This window comes from Nyctereutes procyonoides, unplaced genomic scaffold (genome assembly GCF_905146905.1).
Source record: "Nyctereutes procyonoides isolate TBG_1078 unplaced genomic scaffold, NYPRO_anot_genome, whole genome shotgun sequence".
NCBI lineage: Eukaryota > Metazoa > Chordata > Mammalia > Carnivora > Canidae > Nyctereutes > Nyctereutes procyonoides.
In genome coordinates this window covers 1,813,157-1,836,458 of record NW_026575024.1, presented here as the reverse complement: position 1 = coordinate 1,836,458, position 23,302 = coordinate 1,813,157, and the positions used below count along the sequence as shown (strand labels likewise).

Sequence of the window (23,302 nt, the reverse complement as noted above, 5' to 3'; positions counted from 1 at the left end):
AAGATGGAAAAATGCAACAAACAAAAGAGCTCAATGGGTAGATATATGTGCAGATTAGATGCAGTTGAAGAGAGATTTAGTGAAGCAGAAAATGTCAGAAGAAATATTCAGGCTAAATGACAAGAAGAAGGAAAATACAGAAGGAAGAGTAAGAGGCACTGGAGAAGTAGCAAGAGGTCCCCACATATCTATGTTTGGAATATGAGGGGGGAATAAAATGGAGCCAAAGTAGTAATTAAAAAGATAATGACAGAAGACATCCAGGCATCATTTCAACGTGACCCGTGGATTCTACGTGGGATAATATGAAGAAAATTGCACTTAGGCTCAGTCTTTACACATTCAGGCTGCTGAAAGGAAACATTGTAGGCTGGGCAGCTTGTAAACAACAGACATGGATTCCTTGAATTCTGGAGGCGGGAAGTCTGTGACCAGAGTGGCAATGTGGTCAGGTCCCCGAGAGGGCCTCCTGCCGACTGCTGCCTTTGATGTCTTATATCCTCACGTGCCAGCAAGCAGACACTAGAGTGTCATTCATGGGCACCAATCCCATCTGGCATGACCTCCTCTGATCCTAATCACCCCGCAAGGCTGCACCTCCTGACACCATCACCCTGAGGGACAAGTTCCAGCATACGAATTTGAGGCCACATGCATTCAGTCCACAACAGGCATTTTATGGTAAAATGTCTGAACACCAAAGTCACACAGAAGATCTGAAAGCCAACAGAAGCCAGCTCCAGGGAAGGCACAACGGTGATAGGGGAGCTGCCTTCTTGAAGGGACGATGGGCACCAGAAGGTCGTGGGTGGTGACAGACACAGGATTTTGTTACCCAGTGAAAGTCTCCTTCAGGAAGCGCCACAAGGGACTCTGCTATAGGTTATGTTCTTCAGGCAGAAATAGGACGCTTTGAGATGAAAGCTTAGAGTGAAAAGCCATGAAAAGAATAAGTAGATACAAATAATTGTGAGCAAGGCGGGTGAGATGCTACGTGAGGTGTAAGCTACAGGACAGACGAGAAAGCATGCTTGGAGCCAGAGGATCATGGAGCCAGAGAATCCAGGATGCTCACATTGCCCTGGAAGATGATGGAAATGGAATTAACACACTACCCGGATAAGACAAAGACCCCTGTACAAGGTCTTGGAAAATCACCATAAGGTCACAGTGGTAGACACGATCAATTTGAGATGCACAAGGAGCCCTGGCCAAGGTAGATGGCATTTCAAGTCATAAGTAAATCTGAACTTGAGGAGTGACCTAAAGGCCTTGTACTAACGTGATAAAACGATATCTATCATAATACCGTCTTTATTTTCCCATGGGATTCTCACAGGACTCTAACATGATTGCAAAGGAAGCATTATGCTCTCACCGGGTAACTTAATAATGACCTTAATAATGACCCAGCACCGTGCAAAGGAGAGCTAAGCCCTCCCACCTCCTGGGTGCACTTCCTTTTCAAATGTTTTCACCTCTTCTAGTCTGCAGATTTAGGCAATATTTTTTTAAGGTGCCTTTACAAAATATGCTTTGTCCTTTTCCTCTTATCAATGTGAATTTTCAACACAGGAGTCTTTCTTTTTTTAATATTTTATTTATTTATTTGAGATTGAGCAAGCAAAAGAGCATGAGTGAAGAAGGCAGAGGGAGAGGGAAGAGCAGGCTCCCCACTGAGCAGGGAGCCCAAAAAAGTAGACTTTCTTAAGCAAACAAAGAGTCATAAGATTGTTTAAGTTCTAACATAATAGATGGGAAAATAGAATTCTAAAACCTACCAATCCAAAAAAATGAAAGCATACAGGAGCTCCATGTTTCTCTTGGAGAAAGATGTGAACTTGCAAGTATATCACTAATTATAATAAATGAAAATAGAGGAGCTCTTCTAACAAAAAGAAAATAAGTTGACAGATTAAAGAAAAACTCCAACTCTATGCAGGTCACAGAAGACAGATCTAAAAAGTGTAAAGATGGAGAGAAGTTGAGAGTAAAAAGACGCGGGGCAAACGCCATGCAATTCTCATCAGAGGGGAGCTGGGCATTCTGTTAATGTACGAGTCCTAAATTTGTGTGCACCTGATAATCCAGCTGCAAAATACTTAGGCAAAAATTGGTGGAACTGAAAGGAGAAATAAACAAATATTCCATGAAAGGTTAAAATTAACACACACCTCTGAGTCCCTGATAGAGCCGGCAGACGGAGAGCCAGCAAGGAAATCGAAGACTCGGCCCACAGATTTAATGAGTCTGGCCTCCCCTCCAAAACCCAGAACCAAGCATGGCTGCGAACACGTGACCTTCAGGGACACCCAGTACCTTCGCGACACGTGGCTGCAGGCTCAATCTCCAGCCTCAGGCTTAGAATCAGAGCAAGGAGGAAGGTAACCGAAAAGCCCCCGTAGATTTGGAAGTCGAGTGAAGAGCCTCCTGCCCGGGGCCTCGCAGGAAGGAAACCGCATGCAGGGTGCACAGTGTTCTGAGCAGAGCGCCGAAACCGGCGGGAGGAGCCAAGGTCACGCCCAGGGGAGCGGCCCGCCTTACCTGCGTGAGAACAGAAGGGGGGTGGGAGCCCTCGGTCTAAACATTTAAGAAATTAGGGAAAGAAACGTAGGAGAACGGGGATCCCTGGGTGGCTCAGTGGTTTGGCGCCTGCCTTCGGGGAAGGGCGTGATCCTGGAGTCCCGCGTCAGGCTCCCTGTGTGGAGCCTGCTTCTCCCTCTGCCTGTGTCTCTGCCTCTCTCTCTCTCATGAATGAATAAATAAAATCTTTAAAAAAAAAAAAGAAAGAAAGAAACGTAGCAGAACAAAGTGGAAAGAAAGAAATTGTCAACGCAAGAGGAGAAGGTAATGGAATCAAAATCATAGGATTCCCAAGGACAGCAGCTGAGCCTCTGAACTCCTGAGCCGATCAGAGGGAGCAAGGAACCGCCGTGATCCGAATCGGAAGGGACAACAGGGCGTGATGAGCAGCCTCGCGGTCGGTTGCTGTGCGTGGCGGATGGTCAATGCCGACGCACTTGGGAACATACCCGAAGTGACAAGGTTCTGGGGCCTATGCCGCTCACCAAGACTAACAGGAACAGAAAACCTCAACTGTTCCGTTATCACGAACACCTTTCAATTCAGACCCGTGTCCCACGGCCACAGCCACGCGTGAAGGGCTACCCCAACTGTAGGGAGGACTTAAAGCTCATCCCGAGAAACTTGTCCAGAGAGCCGAACAGGTGCCCAGCCAGAAGAGGCGAGAACTCCGAAGGGGCAGGAGGGGAGCGGGTTGCCGTGCGCCAGGCTGCTCTTAAATCGATGAAAACAACACCCGAGCAAAATACTAACAAGCTCAAGTGCACCCGTGTCTGCAAAGGACAAACCGTGGCTGCGCGGGTCCGTACCGAGAGCAGAAGACTGCTTTAACTCCTGGAAGTGGATACCTGGGATTCAATAAGGGGCAGACACCACGTGACCACCTGAATGTCGGTTGTTAAATGTAACTTCATTCAGGATGAAATATTCAGCAAATTAGGAAAAGAAGGGACCACCCCTACCCTCGTCAAGGGCGTGCAGCACACCGCCAGGGTGCGATGGGGATACTCGGAGCCTCCCTTGACATCCGAAATAGCACGAGGCTGCTCTTACGTCACATGCCAGAGCTTCAAGCCGCCGAGGTCAGGCGAGAAAAGGAGTCAGAATAAACAGACCCGGCGGTGTGCGTAGTTTATAGGATTGTGAATGTCGAGAACCCGAAATAATCTGCCGAGAACCTGTTGGGCTGGGTGAGTGAGGTTAGTTAGCAAGAGTGCTCGGTGCAAAAGCAATTGCACCTCCACGCACCAGGAATAAATAGCTAGAAAACGAAATTTGAGCCAGATGCCAATGACAATCGCATTTAAAATGATCATACAGCCAGGAATAAATCTGACGAAACCGTTATAAGACCCTTACGTGTTGTTGAGAACAATTAAAGACCCTGAAAACCAGAACTTCTGCTCGTAGCTCAGAAAGCTTGGTGCCGTGGTGACGCCAGCTCCACCCAGAGGTCCCTGGAGACTCAACGGCCCAAAACCAATGACAATCACAGCATGTTTTGTTTGTCTAGTAGTTTATAGAAGGGCAGAGAGATGACTTTAACCTTTTTTTAAGATTTATTTATGTATTTGAGAGAGAGAGAGAACGAGGGGAGGTCAGAGAGAGAGTGAGAGAGAGAATCTCCAGCAGATCTCGATCCTACAACCCCAAGATCATGACCTGACCCAAAATCAAGAGTTGGATGCTTAACCAGCTGGGCCACCCAGCTGCCCCTAGATGACTTTAAATTTTTAAATGAAAATGCAAAGGCCCAAGAATAGCCCATAACAGCACGAAGATTGGTATTTGGGATGTGGTGAGGTCTATGTGCAAACCAGAGCAGTTTCTTGACCTCAGCACTGCTGGCATTCGGGCCGGACCATCCTCCATGGTGGGGTGGTCCTGCACGCTGTAGGATGTCCACCCAGCAGCATCCCTGGCCCCCAACCCTAGACCCCCATTGCCACCAGAGCTCTCTCCAGTCTTTGCAAAATGTTTCCAGGGACTAAAATCGCCCCCATTTGAGAACCATTAACTGCAGTAATTAAAATGGGTGGTTTAGGGGCGCCTGAGTGGCTCAGTGGTTGAGCATCTGCCTTCCGCCCAGGGCATGATCCTGGGGTCCTGGGATCAAGTCCTACATCAGGTTCCCTGCATGGAGCCTGCTTCTCCCTCTGCCTATGTCTCTGCCTCTCTGTCCATGTCTCTCATGAAAAAATAAAATAATAAAATAAAATGGGGTGGCTAAGGAGCAAAGGTGATCAGATAGACAAATGGAGCAGAATGGCAAGCACAGAAAGAAACATTTCACGTTTTTTAAAAATCATCCTCAGGGAGGAGTAGCTTTTGCACAGTAGAATTCACTCGCTTCACGTATACGGCCTGATAAACCCCATCAGGGCACATGGTGCAGACGCTTGATTTTTATAAGAGCAGCGCTCTGTGGCCAAGGTCAGTACACTAGAGCCCGCGGCCAGATCTGACCTGCCACCTGCCACCTGCCACCTGCCACCCGCCTTTTGATGGCCTGCAAGCTAAGCATGGTTTCTATATTTTTAAACGGTTGTATAAGTACCTATATTAATATCTTCGATTTCACTTCTTGGCCTGCGATGCCTAAAATATTGAACTATCTGACCCCCTTAACAAAAAGTTTGCCGGGCCCTACCTAGAATAACGGAGGAAGGACTATCTTTTCAGTAGATGATGCTTAAGGAATAAAGGTGAAATGACCCCTAGCCCACCCCACCGCCCAAAATCAATTCTGGGCAGAATTTTTTTCTATAATGCATGCTGAGGGCTTCCCGGCTGAGTTTGTGAACGGTGGGGAGTTCAGATGGGGACACAGTGAGCAAGGGTGCAGCTGGCAAAAGGTTCTGGACACAGAAAGCACCCTTTCCAAGGGAGCAGTGTGCAGGATGGAAAGTCCCGGGGAGCTCTTGCCAAAAGGAGCTTTGAAGTACATCCCCCAAGGACCAGCGTGCAGGGTCCCCCTAATTTCCCGGTTCCGTGAATCCTCTTTCTGCAAGTGCAGCCTCCCTGCCCGGTGTTTTGGGCGACTCGGTGGAGCTGGACAAAACTGACAGCTCCCTGGTGAGACGAACCATAAAAATCTGGCAAGTTTTCCCCTTCCCGTTTCCTCTCTTAGCAACTATTCAAAGGCAGCTTTTCTGTGGGTAATACCAGCCATGCTGGAATCTGGAATAACATTTTTTTGTGCAGTCTTGCAGGAAAGCTGATAGCAATTCAATTAGAAAATGCAAATGAGGTCACATATTTCCCACAGGAGTGCTGGATCGCCCCCGAGGAATCGGAGCAATATTCTGGCCTAACAGTAAATACTGAAGATAAAGGTTCGCGCATGGCTGTCAGCTGACTGGCTGCGCTCGCACTCGAACGTGGCAATGGGACCTGTGGGTATAGTTTGCAAAAAAGAAACTGTTGTTTATGAAACTAATCCTGGCTCTTAACGCGCACGTCAGCATTTATGAAAGATACACTCAGGCGAGCGGCACCCACGCCCGGCCGGCCCCGGGGCAGACACGGTCTCCCCACGCGTTCCTGCGTCCCCGCCTAGGACGGGCCGAAAGCGTCCCCCCGGGGAGCATCTGCGGGGTGCTAACCTGCGCTCACTCGGAATGGGGGAGTTTGTCGGAAGGCCTCGCAGACACGCAGGTCAGGCCGATGTGCTGACGCCGCGGGGAAATCTGGACACGGACACGCATGCAGGGGGGACTCCACAGGTGAAGTCGGGGAGCAGGGCGACGCTTCCACAGCCAAGGACGGTGGAGACGGCCAGCCGGCCGCCAGAGTGGAGGACAGAGGCCCGGAGCGGACTCTCCCCACGGCCCTGGAGGGAACTGGCCCCCCGACACCTTGACCTCAGACTTCCACTGTCACCACGCCCCAGGCTCTGGTGCTTTGGCTCGGCGGCCCCAGGACGCTGTCTCACCAGGCATGTGGCCTCCCCGCCTGTGGCTGAGCAGACTGCAGACAGACCTTGTGTAGGCCCCCAAACGTGGGCTGTGGGTCCTGAGCCGGGGTCCCGCCCAGGCCTCCAGACGCCCCCAGGTCCCCACATGCCGCCGCGTGGTCCCCAGGACAGCAAGAACAGGTCTGGCCAAGACCCCTATGGCGAGGCCCTGCCATCCGTCTGCACCCCGCCCACAGTTTGTCACCCCTCCATCCCGAGAGCAGGCAGGAGCCCGTCGCCTCCATCACCAAGGACCCCCAGGGGGGTCACGACACGGTGCGCTGGAGGCGGCCCGCTAAGGACCCGTTCCTGCCGTCCACCTGCCCACCCGAGAGGTGAGACCCCTCAGGCAAGGCCGGCCGAGGCAGGAAGGCCCCCAAGTGAGCGCCGGAGGGCTGGTGCGCCTGGGCCTGCACCCCGACACCGCAGATTCAGAGGTTTTGACTGAAAGGGGCCCCATGGGGCTTTCCGCGCAAGGTGGTGCCTTGGGAAGGCACCTAGGTCAGAGGTGCTGCCCGAGGGATGGAGTGTGTGACTTCAGACAGTGGCAAGACGGCTCTTTCATCTCTTCCCAGAAGACGGATGGCCTCGTGCGAGCGATCAGCCATCGTGGGCGAGGTGTAGACGCCCTAATGCGTGTTCGCTCCCCCGCCACAGGGCCGCTCCAGGCACACGCCGGACTGCCCGCACCCCACAAGCCCTACATCCCTGCACATCAGGGCCCCGCAGCCCCGCACCCCCACGCCGCTGGGTCCCCAGGGATGAGCGGAACTCCTCAAACTCACGGCGGCTGTTAACTGTTGGCGCGCAGGGTGTGAGTGGTGGTTGTACCTGGTCGGAGGGGCCTCTTGGCTTCCTTGTCTGCAGTTTCGGAGAACGGCCCTCGGGCGACGCGTCCACCCGACTGTCCTCTCCTGGCCCCGGGTGAGCAGGACGTGCCCGGCGGGAAAGCTAAACGCTGACACTATTTCAGGCTGCAAAGGGCCCCACGCACCGGGGTGCTGGGGTCGACCCGCCCTCTTGCGGGGCGGAGGTGACGGGTCACCGGCACAGCCCGGGGGCCCTCACGACTCTGCCCGGCACTGTCCCAGTGAGACCTGCCGGGCGGGAGCCGAGTCAGGCAGGAGCGGCAGCTCACTGATGCTTGGCAGCCGGGCGGAGACCAAAGAGATGAGGACAAGCGTCGCTGCCAGGCAAGGAAGCATCAGCCAGGGCAGACAGGCCGCACGGGCCCCTGCGGTCTCCAGGAGCACGATCTCGAGGTGGACATGACGGGCAGGGCACCCACAGAGGATTCTGGGGTCCCCTGGGTCAGAAAGCTCCCAAGTCCCTCTCTTGGTTCCCTGCGGGAGTGACGACTGAGCACAGCTGTGTCCCTGCCCGACACCGCCCTGCGGCAGCCTCTGTGTCCCCATACCCCGGGAACTGGGAGCGGGCCCTGAGCAGGAGGCAGAGGCTGCTGCCGTGTCCAGGGGTCAGGAAGGCGACATTAGGAGCCAAGGCCTAAAGCATGAGAGAAGACAGAGGCCGCCTCCAGCCCTGGCCTCTCCCGTCCTTGGGCGAGATCCCGTCTCAGCCCATCCGAGTCTGGGCCTGGGGGACCGGGCGGCCAGCGCCAGGGGACACTTCTCTGCACGCAGCCTTCTGGGCGCGTAGTGAGCGGAGACGGCACGGGTGCGTGTGTGCACGAGAGCTGTGAGCACTGCAGACGTGCTTGTGCCCTTGGGCCGTTGCTCACCCGCCGCCGGGGCCCGTAGCCCCTGATGGGGGCTGGCGTGTGCGTGTGCATGCAGACGAGTGAGGCAGCGTGGGTGCAGGCTGCCCTCCGGTAGGTGTTTCTGGTGAAAATCAAGCAGGTGTGTCCAGACGCACGCAGGTTGGTGGTTCTCTCCAGGCCGTGGCTCCCACCGGATGTTTGGTGAAGTATAAAATCCTTCTATTCCTGAAGATGTTTCTGGAAACAACAGAGAGGCGGTCGTGGGCGCTTCTGCTTTGAGAAGAACCCCCAGCGACGTCACCTGTGAGCCTGAGCCCCGCCAACCCGGCGGACACGGGGCCTAGAGCCCGTCCTGTGGGCCCCACGTCCTTGGTGGACAGCAGAACCGACTACGGGGCTGAACATCCCCGGGGCGCCTTCCGGAAGGAAATGAGCCTGGAAGTCTGGTTGAGTTAAGGCTCTCAGGCCGACCCTGATCACGTCCTCTTCGAAGCCTTCCAGAGCCATCAACGCTGACAAAATGGACCATATTTCTCACTAATTGACACCAATGTGAAAGATTCATTTGGTTCCACTGCTAACAACTCCGGGAAAAAAGTAACACAGTGTGGCTTAACTTGCTAATTTAATTTAGTTTAATTTTTTTTTTTTTGCTGCGATTGTTTTTCTTTTTTTTTTTCCCCCTGTGAAATGAAGAGTAGTTTCGTTTAAAATGTTTCTAACCAAGTAGGATTTTCTTGATTCTCTCGAGCAAGTTCCCCACCAGGGCGTGCAGAGGAGCCTAGAGACACTTTGGGTTGTCACAACTGGGGGTGGGGGCGGCAGGTAGGGGAGTTTCTGGCATCAAGTAGGTGGGGGCCACGGACGCCCGGCAGATGCCCAGGAGGCCACACCCCGGAGAGCAGTCTAGTTCCTAATGTCGGCAGTGCCGAGGCGCAGAGGCCCCGGGCTGGAGACAAGTGTTCAACCGCCGGGGCCCTGGGGGTCCTGGGTGAGCTGGGGAGGCCTGGACGGCTGAGCAACCTGGCTGGACACGTGGTGTGAGCCTCGTGCACGCGCACACACACCCACACCCACACGCGGGTGGCTCATCGGGACGGGGCGGGGTCTCCTGTCCTGTCCTCTGTGCTTGGATCCTGGACCTCACCGCGGCCCCTGAGCCTGCCGTCTGCACACCATGCTGCCCTGCAGGGTGCACCCTGTCCTGCCTGCACTGGGTGCTGTGCCGACCACGTCCTCATTTTTGGGGAGAGAGAAGGCGAAGGAGGACAGGGAGTGACCTTTGAGGTATTGAAGAGAAAGGTGGTTCTGACACCAATAGGAACAGCATGACACCTTCCCAACCAGGAGCCCCCGGCTGGTAAAAGTGCCTGAGCAGCCCCGACTGAAGTCTTTCCAGGGGGGCGGCTCAGTTTCCGGACCTGGGTCCCCCTGCTTGGCCCGGGTGGGACAGGGCGTCAGGAGCGCTCACGCTAACCAGCCGCAGGGCAGAGAGGGGCCATGCGCCAGCTCGGGGGACGTGACCGGTCACTGCACCTGCCAGGGCCTCACCTGCCCAGGTGTGCGCGGGGACGACACCAGCCCCTCCCTCCCCGATGCCCTGGGTGTGAGTGAGCAACGAAGACGCTCCTCCCACGGGGATACACGAGGGAATAACCACGCCAGGAATGATTTCCACGGGAATTTGCAAACCTGCCTGCCCTTCCTAGAAGAGATCAGGAGTCAGAAACAGCGTAGTGCTGTGGGGGGGAAGATCACACCTGCGTCCATCTGCCCAGGGGCCCTGCGCGTGTCGGAAAATCCGCTCGGCGCCTCTCAGAACCAAACTGATGCAAATGTTTATTTAGAACGGCTCGCATGTTCTATTTGCTGAGGAACAGAGATGTTTCTCCGTTGTTTTATTTTGTGTTTGTTAAATACCATTTTACTCTGTCCGTCCTTAGCTACCATGGAAACCAGCCAGAAGGCTGCAGATAGCAGCCTAGTTAAATATTTTAAATATACATGCTTGCAGGCAAACAAAATGTACCATTTTTCAAATGCATATTGAAAGGGGAGTAGGAGGCAGGGAAATGAACTATCAGGACAGACTTTAGTGCTTCTTTTGTTTTTAAGATTCTGATTATCTTCAGTGAAAATCAGCGCCAGGTTTGACATGGGGGGTGGGGGAGGCGGTATTTCCTTTACGGAAGCACGTGTCGCCCAAAGCCATTAGGAAGCAGTGGAAACAGGAGGACACAGAGGAGAGGCATAAATGACACTCGTGTTCGGGGAATAAAGCACGACCGACCACCTCGGTCAGGTCACAGTGCACGAGGGCCGTTGCCTCCCGCACGTCCCCCTGACCACAGACCCCTGTGCCATCAGAGATCTTGGAGCGCCAGGCCCTTCGTCGTGTTTTTGCGTCTGAGATGGGCCACTTACTTCCCCAGCTGTTAGGGCCGTTCAGGAACGGGCAGGTGGGACGATGGACACAGGTCAGTGGTCACTGTGCAAGTGTGAATCACAGGTGCCTCCGAGCCCGGGCGGGACCCCGGCAGGGAGGCTAAAGGAACAAGGTACCGGCTGCATTCACTGGCACCTGCTTGGTGTCATGAAGGACGGGGAGCGGGGGAGAAGGGCTGCTTTATTCATGGGAGTGGAGAAAACGAAGCTTCTGGCCTCCCGGGGCCCCCAGAACCTTCCGTCCTCCAAGCACAGATCCCCCAGCGCACTGACCGCACAGAGAAAGGTGTGCACCGCCTGGCCTGGAAGGCGGGAGAACAGGCCCAGGGAGGTTAGAGCCCAGCGTCGCCCTCTCCCACCCCCATCCCTTCTTCATCGTCTGCCCGGCGCCCGCCCCGAGGAAGCCGTGTCTGGGCATCGGGGGTCCGCAGGCCTGCAGTGCCGGTCGCGGAGTCGGCCCGCAGGGACGCCGAGGGGAGGGGCCTGGGTGCACATGTGAAGCCCACCCGGAGCCCCGTGGTGAAGGAGAAGCCTTGAGCATCAGCAGACACGGTGCCCGTGTGGCATGTCCCACCGGGAACAAAGTGAAGATTTTTCCATAGATTCTTTTATCAAATCAGATGGATTCGGGTCCAGGCCACTTTCTCAAAAGTGGAAGGAATTTGAGAGGCTAAGGAAGGAAGCGTCCAGCAGGTCAGCCCCGGACCTGAGGATGGGGGGGAGGGCCTGTCGGGGCGTCAGGCTGTCATCTGTGACCCCATCTTTGGGGGGTCAGGGCTGCAGGGCGCACCTTAGAAATGCACCCCTTGAGGTCTGGCACGTGGGCATCTTGAGGCAGTTTCCATATTAGTTGCATCTGCTGAGAGGGCGACTCTGAGCATCCCACCCCATCCCCGCCCCCCGGAGGATAGCCGACTCCCTTTACCCACCATGCTTTGCAGAAGCGCCAAGTGTCCCTGGTCTAATGACTACGCTGGGAGCCCGGTCTGGCTCCCACCCCCCTTCTTGTTCCCGCCCCCTCTGCTCCCGCCCCCTCTGCCCCCCGCCCCCCTGCCCCCCCTCTACCTCCCCTCTGCTCCCACCCCTGGGTTTCCACGGGGCTGCCCCCACCTTGGCCCGTGACACTCTTCACTTGGCCTTGCCCAGGCTCTGCCCTTCCTCTTGTGTCCCTTTGCACCTGGGAGGCATTTCTAGAGCAGGTGCTTGACTCCAACCCCCGGGAGCCTGTCCACCGTGTGGGTGGACTGGGGCTGGGCCTCCCCCCTCCCTGCTCCACAGCACCTGATACATTGGGTCAGGAAGGGGTGCAGCGGGACCTGTCGCCTGCATCCCTATCACGAGGAAATAGGGACATAGTCACCCAGGAAGCAGCAGATGCCCACCCCCGACCAAGATGGCAGGAAGGGCCCGAGGGAAGCCACCGAGCTCCGTAGCCTCCGATTATTTATGCTTCCTATTTACCTTCACCTCCGATGCTTGACGAGTCAGCCCATTTAACAGCCAGTGCTCACACTTGGCTCTTAATAACTCTGTGTCCCTAACAGGTGAACAGTTAGATAATAGAAAATATGATGAATTAGAACTTTTTGCATGTAGATGGGAGGAGGTGCGTATGATTATAGCCTTCCCCTGACACTATTTTTCTTCCACCACCCCCCCTCCCCACGTCTTTTTTCCAAAAAAAAAAAAAAAAAGGCGATAATTTAAATCCTGCCTCGGGTCAGTTTTGCATTATTCATCTTTCCCTGGTGAATTGATGATGGAGGGAAATGACCCGGCTTCTTCCTCATCTGTGGCGTCCCTGAAGACCTCACCTGGAAGTCACACTCAATTACACTCATAATCAGACACACAGAACAATCCTCTGGTACAGGGAGAGCAAGACCGGGCGGCACAGAGCTGCCGGGAGCCGACGAAAATAATGTGCCGAGCGGGGGCCGCGGGGGCAGCGCCCGCAGATGGCTGTGGGGTGCAGGTTCGGACGGGCAGGGGCCGGCGGTGGACTCGGCGGCTTCTTTCACGGCTTGCCCGTGAACCGGGGCCTCGGTCTCAGTGAAACAGAGGGCTGTCGTCATTGCTGCGCCGTCGTCCTGTCCTGGGGCCCCTCACCTCCCAACTCTTTCCCTAAAATAACAACCTGCGAGCCGAGTGCGGGGGCTTCACCACGTTATCCCTGGAAGAGGGGACGCCTGCCCTTGAGCCCGGCCCAGAGAGCCTGGCGGGGGACAGCTGCCAGGGCCAGACGAGAAGTCCGGAAGGACCTTAAGGCCACCCGTCCTGGGCCCCGCAGGCGCCCAGGTGCCACAGACGGTCTGTCTGCAGAGGGACCAGTCGTCAGCCCGGGGAGGCCCCGGATGCCGTTTTGTCTTTGCGAAGTCGACGTCCTTCGATGCGGTGACTCCAGACTCCCACCCAGCAGTGAGATTACCCTCCCCAATTGTGGGGGGAAGCTGACCCTCAGGCTGGTGCCCCAGCCCACTGCTTACACCCCAGCTGTCCAGGTCGCCCAATGCCCAGAGCTCACCCAGCCCCTTGAGCGGGGAGACCGAGGCCCAGAGACAGAGGCACACCTGAAGTCCTGCTCCTGGCTCTGGGACCCCGGCTCTGGGACCCCTACTCTGGGATCCCCTCTCTGGAACCCCCGCTTTGGGACCCCCACTCTGGGACCACCCTCTGGACCCCGGCTCTGGGACCTCTGCTCTGGGACCCACTCTGGGGACCCTGCTCTGGGACCCACTCTGGGGACCCCCGCTCTGGGACCCCAGCTCTGTGAACCCGGCTCTGGGACCCCCCGCTCTGGGACCCCCACTCTGGGATCCCCTCTCTAGGACCACCGGCTCTGGGGACCCCCGCTCCGGGCCCCCGGCCTCATGAGGTCCCCTGGCTATTCGCAGTCCCAGAGCACTGTGGGCAGAGTGACTCCGGCCCGGAGCGCGGCGGCGGGAGAGGCAGCTGAAACGAGAAACGCTTTGCAAATAAAAGCTGCTGAAGAAGCAGATCTAGGACTTCGCAAGGGAGAGTGGCCCGTGTGGTCTGCACCGGGGGCCGCTCCACACCCTCATCTGCCCCTTTGGGGAGTGCCCCCGTCAGTGCACTGGGCGGTGTGGGCTGCATCTGGGGCACCTGGGCACCCAGGTGTGTCCAGGTAGGACTGGCTCACGGGCAGCCCTGACCCAGGGCACGACTGGGGTGTGAGGAGGGGACGAGAGGGGTGGGGTGGGGTGGGGGCAGGTGTCCCGTGTGGCCCGGGACACCTGAGCCCGAGGTAGTGGGGGGACTGGTGGGGACCCCTCCCACCCCATTGCTCCCTAGTCCAGGGCAGCGAGCCCATCCCTCCTGCAGCCCGAGGTAGTGCCCTGCCCTTCTTGGGGGGAGGCCACCACGGCCGGGGGGACGCCCGGTGCAGCCACCAGGGTGGAATCCTGGCCGCCTGCCCATGGCCGGAGGGGGGCCCATCGCAGGGGACAGCTAACCCTGCCTCGAGCATCCAGGAGGAAGCCCACGTCTCCTCCAGGGGGGGCACCCCCCTCCCCCACCCCTGGCTTAGCCCCTCCCCTACCAGCCAGGCAAATTCCTTCCTCCTTGTGCCTCAGTTCCCTCACCTGAGCTGTAAGGCTGTAGGACACCCCGAAGCCCCCCGTCCCTCTGAACACCTGGGGCTCATTCTAGGCCAGGCCACCACCCCCTGGTGTCCCGGCAAAAGCCCCCGACCCCTCCCCACTGCGCCCCTGGGAGTCCAGCCTGCAGGACCCCCTCCAGCGTGACTCTTCTCGAGCTTCTCCCCACTGTGAACCGGAAATGGGGCTGAAACCCCCGACCATCTGCCCAGTGCCCCAACATCACCCCCGCTACCTCCCCATAAGGGTCTCCTCGCTCCACACAGAGGAGCCATGGCTTGGGGGTGCAGGGGACAAAACAAGTCTTACCAGGCCAGTAAAGAGCAGCCTGTGTCAGACCAGCTCTGCCCACCCGGGGAGCCTGGGATGCTCCCCCTCTTCTTCTAGGCCCCAAACATCCCTTTAGTTTAATACGGGTTCTGGAGGCACCCATGCTGTCCTGCTTCCACGTCGCCCCTTCCTGGCCACTCCTTCCCAGCCTCGTCCCCCCACCCGCCCCCGACAAGCTCCTCTTCACCCCTCAGTGCCCTGCCCAGGTGTAAATACCCCGTGAAGCGTGTCGCCCGCCCCAGACGGATTGAATGGCATGTAACTGGCTGCTGGTTTGAACCCTGCCTGGTCCTGGCTCGGTGCTGGTCGCTGCCCCACAGAACAGTGGCCGTCCTGAGGAGTAGAGCAGAGGATACCCCGGCCGCTGGCTGCCCTGTGCCCCCGTCTTCACTGCCCTCGGGCTCCTGGCCGGCCACTCCACACGAGCACTTTTGAGGGCAGAGCCTGAGGGTCCCTTGATTTCTGGTGCTCAGGAAATGTGTGCAACCCCACATTTAAGTCTGCCCACTGTGCGTGCCCTGTGCCGAGTGGGCGGCCGGAAGGATGCCTCGGCCCCCAGGGCAGGACGGGAGGTGCCCTCCCTGGGCAGGGACAGGGGGACGTGGAGGTCCTCACATCTGGTGCCTGAGCTGACCCATCCCGGGACCTGAGGGCACAGGCCGCGCTCTAGGAGGCTTGTTCCAGCTGCCGTGTGCCCAGGGCTTCCCAGGAGACGTGCGTGGGCCGGGGAGTCCAGTGAGGAGGCTGGTGGAAGATGGGAAACGGGACCTGAGCCCCGGCAGGCCATAAGGGCACCGACGAGGAGCGCATCCAGCGACAAGCACGCGGGGGTCAGGAGCAGGGCACAGCCCGGGTGGCACCCCGGCCTCCGTGTGGAAGGCGTGGCCAGTCCTTGACCCCAAAGCACAGGACGAGGGGTGGTTATGGGCGCAGAGCCCGGATCTGGCCGTGCTCAGGTTGGGGGCTCCGTGCAGCATCCTCGTGTCCGCAGCTCCAGGAGGGTGACCTCTTAACCACATCTTCCCAGATGTCCAGGAAGAGGATGGCGGGACCAGGTGCCCGCCTCACGGCTCCCTGCCCTGTAATTCTGCAGCTGTGAGCTCGCTTGGCCCCAAAGGCCAGTCCAGGAGCCAGGAACCCCCCGACTCCCACCAAAAATGAGGCCTCTGGCCTGGATAAAGCCGTCTAGGGTGAGCCAGTGATGAGCTTTGGCTAGCCCGTCACGGTGCCGGGCTTTTGGTTTTGAGAAAAGTGTGGCATGTTATGAACATGCACAGAGATGTGCAAACACTACACTCCTGCACACATGCATGTGTGCGTGCACACCTGTACTTCCCTGTGCACACACGTAAGTGTTAGCAACGGGGCACAGAGGTCAGGTTCGTATCATTAGTCAACACTCCGCCGCCCTCAACTCTGCAACATTTAGGGACGCCTGGGGAATTCAGCAGGTGTCGTCCCTCAGGAAGTCCGGAGCACCTGCAAGTAACGCACGCGGGGTTCAGAACTCGTGTAATCGCGCATCCGCGTCGGGCGCCGCGCACAGAGTGGGCCTGGCGCTGCTGCGTGTCCAGAACGACGTGCTCGCTCCATCGCCGTAACCGATGACCCGCACGGACGTTTCTCCCCCAGAGAAGCGGGTGCCTCTTGCAGGCCGAGGCTGCACGGCTCTGGCACTGATTTTCACCAGATTTTGTTATTACATGTGTCTCACAGCTTTAACATAGTGGCAAATATGTGCAACTTATTTAAGCAACACTAGGGAAATTAACGCCGCGCAGGCTCATCCTAAGCAAATGAAGATAAAGCAAAAAACAAAAATGGCTTAATGAGAACGCTTTAGGGTCCTGAGCCTGGAATGCTGGGAGCGCAGGTGAGCGTCTGCTGGCGCCGGAGCATTTCCGGGTCAGGGTCGGGGGGGGCAGACCTGTGTGTCCGCACCCCCTCTTGGGGGGGGGCGTCCGGGAAGCCACAGGTGACCAGCACCCCTTCCCTGAGGCTGTGCTTGTGGCGGGGGCTCCTGGCGTCTCGTGCAAGGTCCCCAAGTCCGGCTGGCTGCCCTCAGGCACACACTACCCCAGCCTGGGGACAGGTGAACTACCTACCTGTGGGTGGGGAGCCCCAGGCCAGGATAGCGGCCCACATCTGTCACCTGGAGGCTCCCTCACCCAGCCTGCAGGCCGCACTCTCACCTCCGACGGGAATGCTCATTGTGCCCAGCCCTCCCCACACCTAACTTGAGGACAGGTAAGGGGGGGTGTGACGTCACAGGCAAAGACCCAGCAGTGAGGGGTGGCACTCAGCCAGGTGCTCCGGCCCTGAGGTCTGCCCCCAGAGCTGCGTGACCTTCGGAAGCCGCTCTGCCTCCTGAGGACACTTCCTCGGGAATCAACAAGAGGGGTGTAGGCGGAGGCCGTGTGGAGCGCCCAGTGCCCCGGGGCGGGGAAGGCAGTCATCCCCTCGCTGGCAGCGGGGGGGACAGCGTGCGGCCAGGACTGTCCTAAATGCAGTTCCGTGAAGCCCGTCGAGGAACCTAGAGATGTGACCCCATAGCTGTGTCACCATTAGACCCTGAAGAGGAGCCCCGGCACCTGCAGCCTGACTTGAACAGGAGTGAGTGTCGTGTCCCCTTCCGTAGACGTCGGGGCCACGGGCTGGCTCCCCTCACGTGGCTGCTTTGTGACGCAGGCTGGGGTGGCCTGTGAGAGGCGTTGGGGTTTAGATGCCACAGATGCCTTTTACTGCAGAGGCTCGAGGCCGCGCCAGCTGGGACCCTGGTGCAGAAAGTCCCCGTGGGGGCCCCTCCTTCCAGGAGCTTGTCTGGGTGGGTTTTCCCATTGATTCGGGCACTGGGGAGCAGATAGGAGGTCTTATTTTTTTTCATCAACTACGCAGTTTTGTCTGTATTTAACGTGCTTCTATTCAGCTTTTTTGCCAGAAGGAGTGGGCAAGGTTCTGTGCCCATGGAGGACAATAGTAAGCCCACCTGGGACCATGCTGGAGGGACCCCGAGCTCAGGGCAAGGAGGGAGCCGCTGCGGTTGGCGTGGAGTAGACTGTGGCCAGGTGCCGTGGGCTGTCCCCATCCAGGCCTCTTGTTGCCACGTGAGCCCTGATGGGCCACGTGTCCGTGAGGTCAATGCAGGTGCCATAGTGTCCATGGGATCCATGCAGGTGCCGTACGTGGCCGTGGGGTCAGTGCAGGTGCCGTAGTGTCCCTGGGATCCATGCAGGTGCCGTACGTGGCCATGGAAGTCTGCTGGTTCCCTTAATTGTAGAAAGTCATATATATTGTAACATTCAGAAACACAGGATGGTAAAAGAAGTAAAGTAAAATAAAACAGCATAAAGCTCACTGGTGATCAGAGAAAAACCAGAGTTGACATTTTCATGTATTTCCTTTCAATCTTTTTTCTGTCCTTATAAAGGGGGGCAGCAGGGAATATGGCTATGTGGACACTTTGGTGCCATTCTCCACTTACCATTATTTTAGGGGCATTTCTCCAGGTCCTGGTCTTCCGTGACTGTACTATCCCAAGATATGAACACACATAATGCATTTAGCTCATATTTACTGCTGTCAGCTCTCCAGAGGTTTTTTTACCTGATGTTTTTATTATTTTACATGTACATCATATTATTATAGAAACACCTGTAATGACCTTGTGTATAGGAAGAGCTTCCCTTACATAAAGTTTCTGTGGGACAGCTGTGGAGCTATTGGGTCCAAAGCCAGGACCTTTAAAAAAAAATTTTTTTTTCAGTTGACAGCAAGGATGATTTTTGAGGCTCTGGATGGTCACCGTCACACGCAGCTGGCCGAGGGCTGTGGTCAGCACCCAGAAGTGGTGATTGCCTTCACCGTCCAGTCCCAGCAGCTGCCCGATAGGCAGGGGCTCTCATCAGTTTAGTTGCCATCGCAACCCTGTGAATTCAGGGCTATTATTACCAGCCCCGTTTTATAACAGAAGCAGCTGGAGTTCAGAGAGATGAAGCCACTTGCCCGGAGTCAGTGAACCTTCGGATGCACATAAATACAAGACACCGGGTCTGCTCAACCCCAGGCCCCCACATCCTCTACGACACACTCCACGGTCCCGAGGATCCATTTGTTTAGTCCTGTCGGTTTGACAGCTGAAGAGGATTTATCACTTCAATTTGCATTATTTGATTACAGGAAGATGTGTACATTTTTAACAAGCCTACTGAGTTTTATTTTTCTGTTGGTTTCTATTCATGGCCTTTTCCTGTTATCAAAAAGATCTCAAAAAAAAAAAGGTCTCGTGTTTCTATTGATTTGTAAGAACTCTTTGTATAGTGAGGCTGTTAACCCTTTGGCAGATTGGTTGTAAATCATGTTTGCCAAAGTCGTCAACTGTCTTTAGCCTATGTTTTCATATACAAGGGTCTTAAATTAAAATGTGTTTTCCTCTGTGATCTTTTTACCCCATCCTTCAGGGATTTAAAAGCTGTAGTTCACTCTGCGACGTATTCTTCTGTTTTTACGGTTTCTTTCCCTCGCCGTGTAATTACGTAATCCATTTTGTTACATGGGCGTCTTGCTTGATTTTTTTTTTTTCCCTCCAAGCACTTAGCCACTTCCCCAGGCATCATCCAGTCTTTCTCTGTTGATGGAGGACAGAACAGATTCTCTGAACAGATGCCTTTTCCTCTGTGCAGAACTTAACCAGACTTCTTTGGCTCTTCTCTCCCCCCTCCGGCTAATATCACAGAAAGGAAAGCAGAATGGCGCTCTGGACGCCTCGCAGCCTCCCAACGACATGCTGTTGCCGTGGCCCCAGCACCAGAACACCAACGGGCTGAGGAGACAGAAACGGGACTGGGTCATCCCACCCATCAACGTGCCAGAGAACTCCCGTGGGCCCTTCCCACAGCAGCTCGTGCGGGTAAGTGGAGCCCCCTCCTGCCGGCTGGGGAGGGTCTGGGGTCTGGGCTCAGCGCCCCTCTCCTCCCTCTCCTCGGGGATCTGGCAAGTCGGTGGTGGGCTTGTCGGGAAGCGGGAGCGAGGGACACTCTGCACTTGGCGCCTGAACCTATTTAGTCACGAGCTGGAACAAGACAGAGAAAGATCAGGAGGGCCGTCGCGTCCTCGGGAAGGCGGTCCTGCTGGACATGGGTCATCTGGCCCCTGCCGATGGAACGGGGCAGGGCGGCGACTTGGGGCCTTTGAGCTCTGACACCTTTCTGTGCTCGCGCTCTTTTCCAACGATGACTGAGACTGCGGGTCTGTGATGGTGGCCGTGATACTGGCGAGAAGCCAGAAGCCTTGGGATGAGGCTGTGACCCCAAATCCAGCACGTTGGCGTCCGGCCGGGGGGCTCCTCCCGTGCACCTGCTCCCAGCCCCCGCCACGAGCGAGGGTGCTATCCCAGGGAGAAGGGGAGGATTGGTTTTACAGATCTGTATTTCAAAAATCCAGACCATCAACTAGCATTTCCTTCTTCCCTTTGAAGAAAATTGCAACCCAATCTGGGCAATAATTTGATAAAATGATGGTGAGGATCCCATCCGGTAATCTCCCGTGCATCGTGGACGCCTCGCCCGCCCACTCGGTGGAAGTGAGGGTCGCTGGGGCAGCGTGAAGGGCTTGCTTTCCTGCCTCAGGCTGATTAGCCTGTTTTGTTCCCGACTAGGCTCCACAGGAAGCTGGGGTGTGATTCAAAATGCAGAGATGGGGCGGCAGCTGGGGGGCTCCGGGGGGCTCAGTGGGTTGAGCATCTGCCTTCAGCTCAGGTCCTGATCTCGGGGTCCTGGGTCGAGCCCCACGTCAGGCTCCCTGCTCAGCAGGGAACCTGCTTCTCCTCCCTCGGCTGGCAGCTCCCCGTGCTCCAGCTGTCGTGCGCGCTCGCTCATTCTCAAATAAATAAATAAAATCTTTAAAAAATAAAATGCGAAGACGGAGCAGAACAAAGCAGTGGGGTCCGTGTCAGACGCCCCACTGCACCCACCACACCCACGGTGACCGGCCACAAACCTGCAACTGCGGGCACTGCCTGTGACAAGGTGAAGGGCCACAGGAAGCCCCTGTGGGTCTCCCTCCCCAAGCCCCAGGGAGCCCTGAAAACCTTTGGAATTTCCCCAGAGTAGAAAGCTCTGGAGCTGTCTTGTGTTATGTTAATGAAGTGGCTTTTGGAAAGTCCCCTGAGGGGGTGGCTGGCTGCCTGTTGCCGGGGGAACCAATCCCAGGATTAGGGGCTTGCAGCCCTGCCCCCCAACACTGCGTGGAGATTGAGTCCGACCCCAGTGGCCAATGGCCAGCAATCTGATCAATCGAGCCTCCTGTCTCCGCGGGGAAGCTTCCAGGAGGCCGAGGTTTGGGGAGCTTCAAGCTGGGGCGCTGGAGGGGGCGCGGGAGCTCGGCGCCCTTCCCGCTCCTCATCCTGCTGTTGCGTCCTGTGTTCTTTGTAACAAACTGAGAATCTGTGGAGTAAACGTGTCCTGCGTCCTGTGGCTGCTCCAGCGGATGAGCGGAGTTCTAGGGAGGGTCGTGGGAACCTTGGACTTGCAGCCCGACAGTGAACAGTGGGAAGCACAGTTGACAGCTGGACTTTGGGTGGGCACCTGAGTGGCAGCTGCCTTGTGGGTCTGAGCCCTTCCCTGGAGGGACGGGGTCTCCCGCAGCTGGTGTCCGAATATAGTGCCACCGTAGGCTCCCGGCAGGTGTCCCAGAATTGCTTGCTAGGGGAACCCCTCCGCTCTGGTGTCAGAAATCATCGGCTGCTGTAGTCCCATGGGAGCATAAGGGAGTCTCAGACTCACCAGAGGGAGGCTGGCCCTCTGACCTCATTCCCCCTGAGAGGGGGAGCTCCCCAGGGTACCCCCTGCCTGGCCTGACTGCTAAGAGGTTCTCTGTGACGTGGACACAGACTGGAGCAAGGCACTCAAGGCGTGAACCCCGACCTCAGAGTAGATCCCCAGGAATCCCGTGTTGGGGGCTTGCCCGCCAGCCCCATGCCACCGACAGGATGAGGGTTCTGCGGCCCCCGCTGTGCTCACCCACCGCCCTGGGGGCGCTCCCCTATCTGAAGGGCACTTGTCATTTGCCTGATGCGTCTCGCTAGTGATTCACTGTTAATATAGATAAATGTATCTTAAGAGGAGGCTTGTACTAGCTCACAGTGGCTGCCTACCATAGAGGCCGGCTGGCAGAGGAGCTAAGGCGAGAAAGCAGTGCTGCTGCCTGGCTGTGTGACTGTCCACACCCAGAGCCTGAGGGCTGCCGGGGCCCTGTTACAGGGGAAGCGAGGACCAAGTGTCAGAGTGTCCCAAAGACGCCCTGGGACCAGAGGCTCCCTCTTGAATGTCATTAGGATCAAAAGCAAATTGGAAAGGGAGAAAGTGTTTCATTGTGTGAGTCCGTCTTATTCAAAGGCTCGTGCTTGTACTAGTCAAAAATCAGCTTTGGTAGAAAATTGTTGCTCTAGCCAGGAAGGGGTTGGGCGGCTGTTTTTTTCTATAAAGGGCCAGTCAGTATTTTAGACTCTGCAGCCAACCGGCCTCCGTGGCAAATCCTCAACTCCTTGTAGTGCGAACGCTGCTGCTAGCAACCCATAAACTACTGCTGTGTCCGTGTTCCAATAAAACTTTATTTGCAAAAACAGGCAGTGGGCCACATGTAGCCCGTGGGCCCTAGCGTGACACGTGCAGATCCAGCGCATTTCCCAGCCTCAGGAGGGTCTGCCCCAGTCAGCCTCGCCGGCACTTGGCAGGAGCGTTGAAGTGAGTACGCGAGCTCGAAAGGAATACCCGAGGGTTCTCGCGTGCGCACACCGCCGGGGACACACGGGACCTCGGGCGGGCACCCTCGCACCACTAGAATATTCTGCTGTCCTGGCTTTTGGACTTTCTTAGCTTAGCGATTCCAGTACAGACGCAGGAAACTTTCCCCATCCGTGTCCATCCACACACGGGCCCGTAAAGTGCCAGGAGGGGACATTGTGGCGGTGCAGACCCCGACCCTCGAGGACTCTGAGTCCGTCTCCTTCCTGCCGATGATGGAGCAAAGGACGCTTCTGTACCTTCTGCCCGAGGGACCTGCCGAGGTCTCAGGGTTGATGGGTGGAAGCTGGAGGCGAAGCCAACCGAGCACAGAGGATCCCCGACCAGCCCTGGGGACACGTTGATGGGGGTGTCACGGGGGCGTCTGCATGCTCTCGTGGGGGCCGTGCTGCGTTTCCAGCTGAATGGCTGCGAAGCGGGAAAATCTGTCCCCTCCCTTGGTGACCCTGGCTGCGGAGAGCAGCAGAAGGCGGGTCTGGAGGCCCCGCCAATACGGGTCCCGAAGACCCCCTTGCCACTGACGTGGGTAGCCGGGACCCCAGGGATCAGGAACCTCGGCCGTCGGGTGAGAAAGTGGCAGGACCAGCAGCAGCCCAGACTGGCAGCGGCGCGGCCCTTGGGTTTCCCGCTCTGCCCCGAGGCTGCGTCAGGAGCACATCCGACCTCCCTCCACTCCTCAGCCCGCTGGCGTGTGCAGCCCGCCCTGCGGGGACGCCCCTCCTCGCCGTGAGCAGGGCACGTGGGCCCGGTTGGCCGGCTGCTGTGAACGATGGCCGGGAACCTCACACCGGCCATGACAGAGGCTGCCGCCGGCTCCCGTAAAGGTCATTTGTAGGAGGGAGGGCTCCATACGTGG

At 56.9% G+C, this 23,302-nt stretch overlaps 1 protein-coding gene across 3 annotated transcripts in view; it reads left to right on the top strand.

Moving 5' to 3' along the window:
- The window catches only part of CDH4 (cadherin 4), a 500,836-nt gene that overhangs the window by 375,855 nt on the left and 101,679 nt on the right, over window positions 1-23,302 (top strand). For all 3 annotated transcript variants that reach the window (XM_055302565.1, XM_055302570.1, XM_055302579.1), the window contains one exon: window positions 19,380-19,553. In XM_055302565.1, the coding sequence (XP_055158540.1) occupies window positions 19,380-19,553 (174 nt within the window). The remainder of the gene's footprint in view (window positions 1-19,379; window positions 19,554-23,302) is intronic.